At 43.4% G+C, this 12,026-nt stretch overlaps 1 protein-coding gene across 1 annotated transcript in view; it reads right to left on the bottom strand.

Annotated features, from left to right (window-relative positions):
- Positions 1-8,737, bottom strand: part of MCHR2 (melanin concentrating hormone receptor 2) — a 46,621-nt gene extending 37,884 nt beyond the window's left edge. The window contains exon 1 of the mRNA XM_050949328.1: positions 8,556-8,737. Within this exon, the coding sequence (XP_050805285.1) occupies positions 8,556-8,737 (182 nt within the window). The remainder of the gene's footprint in view (positions 1-8,555) is intronic.
- Positions 8,738-12,026: the final 3,289 nt, after the last annotated feature.

Raw genomic sequence — 12,026 nt, 5'->3', positions numbered from 1 at the left:
GAGCAAACTATACCCATCCACACCAACATTCCAATCATGTGTATTATCCCACCAAGTTTCAGTGATGCCAACAATGTCATAGTTGTATTTATTTATTAGCACTTCCAGTTCTTCCTGCTTATTACCCAAATAATATTAATAACACCCACACAAACAGTGTCCCAAGTTTCTTCTTATTTGTACTGCAGCCACTAAGTCCTCAAATGTATGAAATAAGAGTATTTCCAAAGACAAATGAGAGTTCAATGGAGCCAGCTAGACATAAATGGTTGTTTCACACAACTCTAATAAATAATGAAGTGTGCTTCTACCTCATCTGACTGTGATGTGGAAAAAACAGAGGTACAAAGCTATAATGTTGGTTTGCTGACATTGATAATTGGAGCATGTGGAGATGCTTGTTTGTGTTTGTTTGTTCTTTCCTCCCATGTTTGTAGACAAACAGCCTATAACCTTGTCTATGCTGACAGAGCCTAGATGATCTCCAGAAAACCCCTGTTGCTCTTCAGGCATCCAGTGGTGCTATTATGTTTAAACACTCAGACTTTCCAGATAAAATAAATCTTTTGTATGTTGCATGTAAACATGTTTACCAGAAAGATGAAATTCGGTTCTTCCTTGTTGTAGGGCTTTTGTGCACTGCTTCATGCACAATAATGGGAGAGAGCCTGACAGGCATTTCTGAACTTACATTTAGAAGTTCAAATTCTCTACTCTGTCAAATTTTATGTTACAATAATCAGCAAAGAATGTGTAGCAAGCATCCCAAGGCAACTGAAGTACTATTAGAGGCAGTGCAACTAAAGAGCAAGAGACGAGATCTTGAATAAATGAAACTAAAAGATGTGAACCTTTCAAGTGAAAATATTTTCTCTGGATGTTTTGAAAATACGTCTCCGTTTCTGTTTGGCTCTCCCCACTGTTAGCGCCAACGTGGAATTGTCAGAGAGGGTTGAAGCCTGGGACCGAGTGTAAGACAAAGATAACCCCTCATACTGAGAACACAGTAATTGTGGTGGGAGAGACGACATGCTTTCTTCCATGCTGTATGTGCAAGGTACAAGGATCTATGCATTTAATTAGAAAAATATTTAATTAGAGACCAGAGGATGGGGCATGCTGAATTTTGCACAGCTCTCTAGAGATACTGAAAATTCCTGTAGTTTGTCAGAGCTGCCACAATACTGAAGTGGAGACCCATTTGATACCCGTTATTGCCTAAATCATTTTAATACCAATGTATTGGTTACAGTTTACCTATATTTTATTTAAGAAATTTTGTTTATAATCCATGAACACCGCCATTTCTACCCCTATCATAAGAACATAAGAACAGCCATACTGGGTCAGACCAGTGGTCCATCTAGCCCAGGATCCTATCTTCTGATAGTTCCCAATGCCGGATACTTCAAAGGGAATGAACAGAACAGGGCAATTTCGTGTGATCCATCCCCTGTCATCCAGTCCCAGCTTCTGGCGGTTAGAGGTTTAGGAACACCTGCAGCATTGGACTGTGTCCCTGATCATCTTAGTTAATAGCCATTGATGGACCTATCCTCTAGGAACAAATCCTGCATTTTGGTAGGTGGTTAGATTAGATGACTTATAGACTCATCCGACGAAGTGGGTATTCACCCACAAAAGCTCATGCTCCAAAACGTCTGTTAGTCTATAAGGTGCCACAGGACTCTTTGCTGCCTTTACAGATCCAGACTAACACAGCTACCCCTCTGATCATAGACACATAGACTCATAGACTTTAAGGTCAGAAGGGACCATTATGATCATCTAGTCTCACCCCCTGCACAATGCAGGCCACAGAATCTCACCCACCCATTCCTGTAGCAAACCCTTAGCCTATGTCTGAGTTATTGAAGTCCTCAGATTGTAGTTTGAAAACCTCAAGCTGTAGAGAATCCTCCAGCAAGTGACCCGTGCCCCATGCTGCAGAGGAAGGCGAAAAATCTCCAGGGCCAATCTGCCCTGGAGTAAATGACTCTTGTGGTCCATTCTAACCCTACGGTTCTATGATTCTATCTAATTCTTTTTTGAACCCAGTTATACATTTGGCCTTTACAACATCCCATGGCAATGAGTTCCACAGGTTGACACGGCATTGTATGAAGAAGTATTTCCTTTTGTTTGTTTAAAATCTACTGCCTATTAATTTCATTGGCTGATCCCTAATTCTTGTGTTATGTGAAGGGCTAAATAACACTTCCCTATTCATTTTCTCCATATTATTCATGATTTTATCAGCCTCTATTACGCCCTCCTTCAGTCATCTCTTCTCTGAGCTGTACAGTTCCAATCTTTTTAATCTCTCCTCATACGGAAGCTGTTCCATACCCCTAATAATTTTTGTTGCCATTGTCTGCACCTTTTCCAATTCCAATATATCATTTTTGACATGGGGTGACCAGAACTTAATGTAGTATTCAAGATGCATGGGTACCATGGATTTATATAGTGGCATTATATCAATGAAACACCCTAAAAAATGCAGCCTATAGACTTGATTGCAAACCCTCTTTCTCTCTTTTCAGTTATGTTTCCTTTTCCTTATTGAGTTTAAAACTCTTTCAGAAATTGCTAAGGCCACAGAAATTACATTGACAATCAGAGCTTTTTCCCCAAACCATGATAAGCCATATGAGCAATTTGCTGTTCAATAGTTGACACATTCATATAGCTCCATGAGAGATAACTTAAATAATCAAGATTTCAGTTCTACAGATTCTGTAAACATGTCATTTCTCTAGCTAGTTCAGTCTTCTAGCTAACACTCTTCCTCCCGGTCACACTAATGAGGAAAGGATTTGAAAGACTGATCCCAATTCTCTTACAAAAAGGAGTGTTAAATAGTACTTTGAACTGATATTGCAATAATTCATACACTAATTGTCATTTCAATAACAACTTTGGGGGACCTGGAAAGTGCACTGTGTGCTGTCACAAATTCATCCTATTCCAGTCCAAGCGCCTGCACTAACTAGCACCTTGAGATCTCAGCAGATGTTTTGAATCTCAAAAGGATTTGCTCCCAGTCAGTGGCTCCTCTCAGTTTAAAGACCAGACAGATGATCTATACGAGGGGTCGGCAACCTTTCAGCAGTGGTGTGCTGCGTCTTCATGCATACACTCTAATTTAAGGCTTCGCGTGCCAGTAATACATTTTAACATTTTTAGAAGGTCTCTCTATAAGTCTATAATATATAACCAAACTACTGTTATATGTAAAGTAAACAAGGTTTTCAAAATGTTTCAGAAGCTTTATTTAAAATTAAATTAAAATCCAGATCTTATTAGTTTAGTGTGATCCTTGCCCTTGCTTTTCCTTGCTGAGTTTTCCAGTGTCTGGTGGCATGTATTTGGATACTTTAAGCTGCACACAGGCTTCTGAATGATCAGTTGCTAACCGTGTAGAACCCCAGATCGGCAGCTGAGGTGAGTGGAGCTGGCGGCTGGTAGGGCTGAGCAAGGCCGGAAGCCTGGACCCTGTCTGGCAGGGGGCCTGCGCTGGAACTCCAACAGGAAGCAAGGTGAGTGGAACCAGCGGCAGGACCCCAGCTGGCAAGGGGCCAGCACCTGGAACCCCAGAGTGGCGGTGGGCTGAGCGGGTCAGCCCGCCCAGCTCTGGGGTTTCGGCAGTGGGCTGAGCATCTCCACCTGCCCCCGCTCTGGGGTTTCAGCCCACTGCCGGCCTGGGGTTCCTTCACCCAGACCAGCAGCAGGCGCTCAGTGGGACCAGGAGCCTGACTGGCAAGGGGCCAGCAGTGGAAACCCTACAGCAGCTGCAGGCTGAGTGGCTCAGCCCGCCCCACTTTGGGATTTCGGCCGCTGGCTCCTGTCAGCTGGAGTTTCAGCCCGCTGCTAGCCTGGGGTTCCTTCATCCAGGCCAGCAGCGGGTACTGAGTGGGACTGGCGGTGGGACCCTGGCTGGCAAAGGGCCAGCAGCGGGAACCCCAGAGCGGCACACAGCCCCCCCGCTCTGGGGTTTTGGCCACTGGCTCTTGCCACCCAGGGTCACAGCCCACTTCCAGCCTGGGGTTCCTTCACCCAGGCCAGCAGCAGGTGCTGAGTGGGACCCCAGCTGGCAACGGGCCAGCAGCGGGAACCCCAGAATGGCGACAGGCTGAGAAGCTCAGCCTGCTGCCGCTCTGGGGTTTCCACCATCGGCTCTTGCCAGCTGGGGTCTCAGCCCACTGCCAGCCTGGGGGAAGGAACCCCAGGCCAGCAGCAGGTGCTGAGTGGGACCGGTGGTGGGACCCCAGTTGGCAGGAGCCGGCGGTGGAAACCCCAGAGTGGTGGTGGGCTGAGTGGCTCAGCCTGCAGCCGCTCTGGGGTTTCGGCTGCTGGCTCCTGCCAGCCAGGGTCTCAGCCCACTGGAAACCTGGGGTTCCTTTGCCCAGGCCAGCAGCGGGTGCTGAGTGGGACCAGGGGTGGGACCCCCCAGAGCGGTGGCGGGCTAAGCAGCTCAGCCCACCCTGTGTGCCATCAAAAATCGGCTCTCAACCTTTCTTAGCATGTTCTGTATTGCTTCTTTGTACTTGAGTATAGAAAAACTCTACTCTCCCTTCCCTATGGGTGAAATCCACTCATTTTCAGAAGGCCAGGAAAAGGTCAATGAGCCATTTAGTAGGGCTTAAATGGGACTTTAGTCCTGACCTTCTGCATATGGATGAATTTTGCCCAAAATGCATTTTTGAGAAGCTTTTAAAAATCACATCATAAGGTCCCATCATAGGGTCCAGATCGAATCAGCTTTATTTGCTCGTAAAAATAAGTATTTTCTAACTGCCAACCCTGCAAGCTCAAACTGCAATCTGAAAATACAGGATTCTTTCTGGATCTTGTATCACTATTAATAAAAATTCTGCAACTGGAACTTGGTTAATAATCCTGTTGATGACATAATAACAGGGACAGAATCCACCTTCTATTTCAGCAGTTGACTCTTTGATGCTTACTGAAGAAAAAATAGTAAAAAAAAATGTATTCAGTAAAGAAAGAAGATATGACCTGACACATATTGGAAGCAGATCTTTTCAGCAAAAGGTGAACATTTTATATAGTCCAAAAAAACCCCCAAAACACTGTATGGAGATAGACCTATCTCATAGAGCTAGAAGGGACCCTGAAAGGTTATTAAGTCCAGTCCTCTGTCTTCAGTTGTAGGACAAAGCACTGCTTTTGCCCCAGATTCCTAAGTGGCCCCCTCAAAGGCTGAACTCACAACTCTGGGTTTAGTAGGCCAGTGCTCAAACCACTGATCTATCCCTCCCACCACATGTTGCAGTGTAGAGCCAAACTTTAAATATAAATTTTTCTACAATCTCTTCTGTTTGCTTATCTAGCACATTCAATGTCAATAATTACAACATTTAGTTTTTAATGTCACTGTCTGTCTCTATTCTCTTCTGCCTCATCTTGTTATTCATGCCAGACAAAGGCCTTTCAAGAAGGAAAAAAACCCTTTTGTTCCTTTTTAGTTTTCTTTTATTATAATATTTCAGAGACTATATTATGAATTTTAAAAGCTCAATGAATATTCTCTTCCTTTATATCCATTCATTCATTTTCACAGACATATTCCCCTTACTTCCAGCCCATACAAACTCCTTGGTCTTCTCCACAAAGATTGGGAGCATTAGACATTTGGGGCTAGATTCACAAAAGGACTTTGGCACTTAACTGCCATTGTAGGTGCCTAAGTCCCAGAATCAGGCCCCACTGGGCTTCACAGAACCTCTGCTCAGCTGCTGCTGAACTCTGTAGGCGTCTAACCTCACTTGGCATCTAAATTTTTGCAGTCTAAGTTCCCTAGGGACCTGTGCATGCGCAATGCAGCCCGTGACCAGGCTTTTCTCCACTTACCTTGAGGGGCTCAATCTGGTAAGCATGCTCTGAGCTTGCTTATTGGATTGGGTCCTGTGATGGGGCATCCACCCCATACTGGCCGGTAAACTATTAATGGAGCCCTGGGGAAGCTGCACAGAAAGCAGCCAATAGGAGAGGGGTTGTGAGGAGCAGCTAATCAGGGTTGAGTAGGCCCATATAAGAAGAGCTGTAGGGCAGAGCAGAGGCAGTAGTTTCCGAGAGCTGGAGGGGGGGGGGGAATGGGCTGCCTTAGAGGAGGAAGAAAGCTAGCACCCTGGACTTAGCAGTGCTGGGCAGAATCAGGGGAGTGAGAGCAAGCTCCTGGATGACTGCTAAGACTGGCACGTTTAGGCCCTGAGATAAGGGTGGAGAAGATGCTGGGGCTGTGGGGAAGCTACCCAGGGAAGTAGGCTGAGAGGTTGGAGGGGATGCAGCACATGGCTACCATCTACAAGGTCCCTGGGCCAGGACCTGGAGTAGCTGGGGGGCCTGGGTCCCCCTTTTACCACCACTCACCACTGAGGAAGTGGCTGGACCATCAGACTTCAGGACAGTCCTCTGGAAGGGGTGATTACAAAGTGCAGCATAGCTGCAATGCTGTGTCCTAAAGAAGACATCACAGTCCTGGGAGTGATGTGGGTCCTGGAGCAGAAGTGATGGCAGCAAGACATCAGCAGATGAAGGTGCACTGGTGGGCAGAGGTAATCTCCAGAACAACCATCAGGAGGTGCCACAGTGGTGAGTGCATCTTGTCACAGGCTGCTATAGGTGAACTTATGCAAAACAGTGGTGGGAGGAGGGCCTCCCTCATAACTTTTAGCCCAATGATAAGGTACTCACCTGGCCCACAGGAGACCCCTGGTTCAAATCCTCCCTCTGCCTGAGGGGCAGGAGGAATTTGAACTAGGCACTGCCATTTCTCAGAAGAGTGCTCTAACCCCTGAGCTATGGGACATTCTGTTATTGGCATCCCTCAATCTCTCCTGCTGAAGTTCTTCCACTGTGACTACATAATTTAAATTCATTGGAGCAGGTGGACTGGCTCTCCCATATCCTGGGTGTGTTAATCGCCAGGCTACAGAGTCACCTCTCTTTTTGGCCTAGTGAGCCTTTCCTTAGTTATTCATAGTAGACCAGCTTTCTCAGAAAAGACTGAGTCCCACATCAGAATATCCTATCGGCCAGTGACTAGGATACTCCCCTGAGGGGTAGTAGAGATAGGATTTAGAACATACCCCTCACATTGGCATCTCCCATTGGCTAGCTTAGGTGTCTCCCCACCTAGCCTGTTGGCTTCTGTGACTCTCATTCTGAGGCACCTGTCTCTCCCCATTCATTGTATAGGGAGCCCAGGTGCCAAACTCAGGGTTTATAAATCCCAGTGATTTTCTGGGTTCCTAAAATGCAGTCAGTCACCACACCTAAGCTCCTTTGTGAATGAAGCCTAGTCTTTGTGCATCAAAAGGAGATTTTCAAAGGCAGAACAGACTATTAGGTGTCTAATTCCTTTTTGTGTCACTGGAAATCTCCCCCTTTAAAGTTAACTGTGTCTATGGACAGAGTTCATTTATTAAATCTTGCTGATGCTGACATGTATTAGCCTTAGTCTATCATGTTTATTATAATTTGCATTACAGGTGTTTAGATCAAATCAGCTTCTGATCAAACATGTCTTTCAATTCTGTGGCTAAATCATGCAGTTGAGTCTCACTATAAAACTGTTGGTAGAATCAGAAGATTAAAGTTATTTTCTTGTTGCACAAAACTGATGATTGGGCCAGATCCTGAGGTCCAAGAAGTCTGCTTGACATTGCTAGATCATAGCAAAGCAAGCTTAAAGATGCAAGGGAATCCTCAACTGGCACAGAAGTTCTTGTTACTGGGAATAGGGAGTCATGCTGGGGAAAGTGACGAAATTCTGGGAGGCCATTACTACTAACCAGCAGTCTGATATAAAAAATAAGCTTAGGTAGATAGAAAATGGAGAATGTTTCATTTGTTTTTGTTTTTATAGAATTACTTTTAAAATATTATTATTCTAAAAAGTCTCAGAATAGGTCACTTGGCTTCCAATATGGATGTCTTGACAAGAAAACATAGTATGTATGCAAGGGTCAGATGTTTGCATTTATATTTTTTTGTCTGAATGTCACAGAGTAGCAAATCTCTTGCATGGATTATCCTTCTTAATCATTCTGAGGCAGGAGAGAAGATGCTAACTGGATCAAACTGCATTGTTAGCAGAGAGGGAAGGTGATGAAATTTTTTTGATAAAGCTTAAGGCTCTACGCTATCCGAGTCAATGGGAATTTTGCTACTGAATTCAGTGGGAGCTGAATCAATTTCTAAACTCTCAATTCAAAAAGGCATCCCTATTGAGGAAGAAAGCTTACATGTGTGCTTTTAAGTCCCACTGAACTCAATAAACATGTGCTTGAAGTGAAGCACGTGTTTAAGTGCTTCCCTGTGAAGAGAGGGACCTAATCATATGTTTAAGTGCTTTCTTGACTCATGGCCCAAATTTGGTTAGACACAACTGTGTATCAAAATAATTCGTGCTCTACGTAGCCATTTATTGTACTAGTCTTTGCTGGACAATTCCATTCCTCAATGTATTCAAATGATTTGTTTACAACAGTAAGTCTCTGTTGCAGCACATATGCTAAATTCCATACCTTACTATAGTGAACACAATGAGGATATTGCCAACTAATCCCATAGAGCAGATAATCCCAATTAGAGAGGGAAGGATGATTGTTTCTGCTGCACTGATCACTTGGTAATAATGCCCTCCACTCCAAGATTTGTTGAACAAGACAGGTGTGCTATTCCAACAGGAAGGCTGGACTTCATTCATTCTTCAGAGATGTTAGAGCCTTAAATCTGTAACAGTAACAGAAAATAAATTATTCATCGACTTACAATTTGAATGTTTCATTAGTCAAGTAGCTTGGGATACATGATTTTTAATTACAGTTTGAATTTCATGAATAAAATCTTCCAAGTGGTTGTTTGAGTTCATGAATAACTCAACAGACTTAGATAGTATTGCTTTAAAAAAAAATCTGGGACATGTTTTGTATGTATATTAAAATATACAGAACTTTTTTAATGGGTCAGTTTAGGTCACAGCATTCATTCCAACATGGAAATCCCCTGGGCATCTATTTCTTGATCTCCCACAGGTTTACGAAATGTTGAATAAGTCACTTAGGCCCAAGTTTTCAAAAGGGAGCTCTAATTTTGAGTGCCCCACTTGAGTCAAATCAGGGCCTGATTTTCAGAGGTGCTCAGTCTCTCAGTTGGAGTTCATTTGGTGTTGAGGGTGATTAGTGCTTCCAAGAAGCAATCCCCAGATATTATCTCACCTTGTGTACCCAAAAATTGAGAATCCCAAAATCAGAAGACGTATCGTAAGCTATTCCAGTGGTTAATTGCTTTCACTGTTTAAAGTGTATATCTTTCCAGTCAGAATTTGTCTAGCCAGATTCTCCATAGATTATGTGTCGGTTTTTTTATTTGTTTTTTTCTGGTGCTTGGAATGTAAATTCTGGGATATTTCCCATTTCACTGAGAGACGAGGAACGTGATTTCAGAAGTGAAATGGATTGCTGCCTGTGGCCTGGGCTAAGAGACAATGATGCAATTTGGCTGTTTTTTGCTGCTGAAGAGGGACATTAAATTTGTAAGGATGCCTTCTAGCTTAAGGGAGCAGGTTGTCAAAAATTATATGAAAACAATGCAAAGAGGGTTATAAAGAAAATGTATGTGTTCTGTCTGATGTGGTTCAAAGGAGAATAGTGGCTTTGAGGTACTTGGGGAGTTTGGCAGGATTTGTGCAGAGGGAATGGGGGATTCTTGAATTCTGCAAAGTTTGGTGTAGTGGGTTTGCCTCAGTTTTAGAGACTGAAACAGGATCAGCCTGAAGAGATCTATATTCTGTCCTCACAAAGCTGTCAGCTGCACACGCTGAGGGAGTGCAGGGGATGAACCTTGGAAAGTTATAGCCTAAAGGAGACACTTAGCAGAACAATTCCATTTTAAATAAATAAATAAATCCCAGCAGCGAGAACTGCTGGAGACAAGGTATTACTAACTTATTATTATTATTATTATTATTATTATTATTATTATTATTAGAAATGTTAACAATAAACCACATTGAATTCATTCACAATCCATAGTCTCTCACATTTAACACAAACACAATTGCAAGTAAAAATAATGAGTGGGTCTGAGTTCTGTGGGGTAAACCTTCTGATTTGTAGGGTGACAAAGAGAGGTTTTTAACTAGGAGTAGCTGTTTTGAAACTAGACTGCAGGAGTCCCCTTCTGAACTGTCCAATCTGTGCCAACAGACTGTAAACTGGGATCAGGGCATACCCCTTTATGGAGGATAAACAGCAGTACCTGGTCACTCAGAGCAAGTGGCCGAGAAGCAGCTACACAAGATCTAGCTCTGATGTCCCAGTCACAGTAAGGGGATAAAAGCTATCTCTTTGTCTCTCAGGGTGCCTCGGAGGAGTGAAGGGGAAGAGTCAGGGAAATAACTTCTAAGAAATACCACTGTCAAAATGGAAGCCATTCTGTGGTGTCATAAATATTTCTGGGCTCAATTCTGCCTCTGAGACCTTTGCCTGACAGCTCTGTGTGGAAGGAATATAGATGTCCCTGAGTTGGAAAACCATCCTGAACTAATCCTGACTTCTGGGAAGGCCTAGGTGTGAAATGCAGAAGTTCATCAGAAGCAGGGCCGGCTCCAGGCACCAGCATTCCAAGCTGGTGCTTAGGGCAGCAATCTGCAAGGGGTGGCAGTCCCTGTTTTGCCCCCAAGCAGCGTGCTGAATTGCCGCCACGGACAGCGGGGCAGTCCATGTGCCCTTAGGGCGGCAGGCACGTTTCCGCGGTGGTGGCAATTTGGCGGCAGCTTCTATGTTTAGTAATGTCTGTGGTGGCTTCAGCTAAACATAGAAGCTGCCGCCAAATTGCCGCCGCTGTGGAAACGCGCCTGCCGCCCTAAGGGCACACAGACTGCAGCAGCAATTCAGCGCGCTGCTTGGGGCAGCAAAAACTGTAGAGCCAGTCCTGATCAGAGGGTCAGATTTCGAGACTATGAAGATTTGATCAATTGCTCAGTAGGTGTATGACAGTGTAATCCACTGGTTTAGTAAATTCTGGTTTGTATGAAATTATAAATCACATTATCTAACAAATGCTTTAGAATGCTACAAAGAACAACCTTATCTGAAAGGCAGAAGAACAAGAGGGATACAATTAATGTTGAGCTTTCATTCCTAATTCTGAATTCCTAGTTTATGATTGTTTGGTATTTTTTTCCAACTTTCTCTTTGCATTAATTCTAGTTTTGTGTCTCCACTATAAAATCCTTTTTATGTAGTACTACCAACTTTAAGCATTTAAAAATCATGAATAAGCCCACTCCTAATCATGTGGTAATAATGTGGACTACAAATTTACCCTAATTGTGAGCTCAGCTGTAAAAAGTACGTGAAAGTTCATAAGATCCACATAAGCTATGATAATAAATGTAGATGGACTAAATTATACAAAAAGATTTACTGATATAATTCAAGAACTGTATTAAGATCATCATTGGTAAACAAGAGAAGCGTGTGTCATAAACAGATAGCTAAGGGTTAACGTCTCTTTCACCTGGAAATAAGTATCTGAAGCACCTGACCAGAGGACCAATCAGGAAACAGGATTTTTTCAACTCTGGGTGGAGGGAAGTTTGTGTGTGAGTCCTTTGTTCTTGTTTTCTGCCTGTATGCTCTTTCGGATGAGAAGTGATTTCTATTTCCTGCTTTCTAATCTTCTGTTTCCCAGTTGTAAGTACCAAAGATCAGATAGGGATTTATATGTTCTTTTGTATTTACATGTCTATAGTTGCTGGAGTGCTTTGAATTGTATTCTTTTTGAATAAGGCTGTTTATTCATATTTCTTTTAAGCAATTGACCCTGTATTTGTCACCTTAATAGAGAGAGACCATTTGTATGTATTTTTATTTCTTTTTTATATAAAGCTTTCTTTTAAGACCTGTTGGAGTTTTTCTTTAGTGAGGAACTCCAGGGAATTGAGTCTGCAGCTCACCAGGGAATTGGTGGGAGGAAGAAGTCAGGGGGAG

The sequence above is a fragment of the Gopherus flavomarginatus genome, chromosome 4 (assembly GCF_025201925.1).
Source record: "Gopherus flavomarginatus isolate rGopFla2 chromosome 4, rGopFla2.mat.asm, whole genome shotgun sequence".
NCBI classification, from domain to species: Eukaryota; Metazoa; Chordata; order Testudines; family Testudinidae; genus Gopherus; species Gopherus flavomarginatus.
The sequence above is the reverse complement of the archived record's forward strand: the minus strand, read 5'-3'. Positions and strand labels throughout refer to the sequence as shown.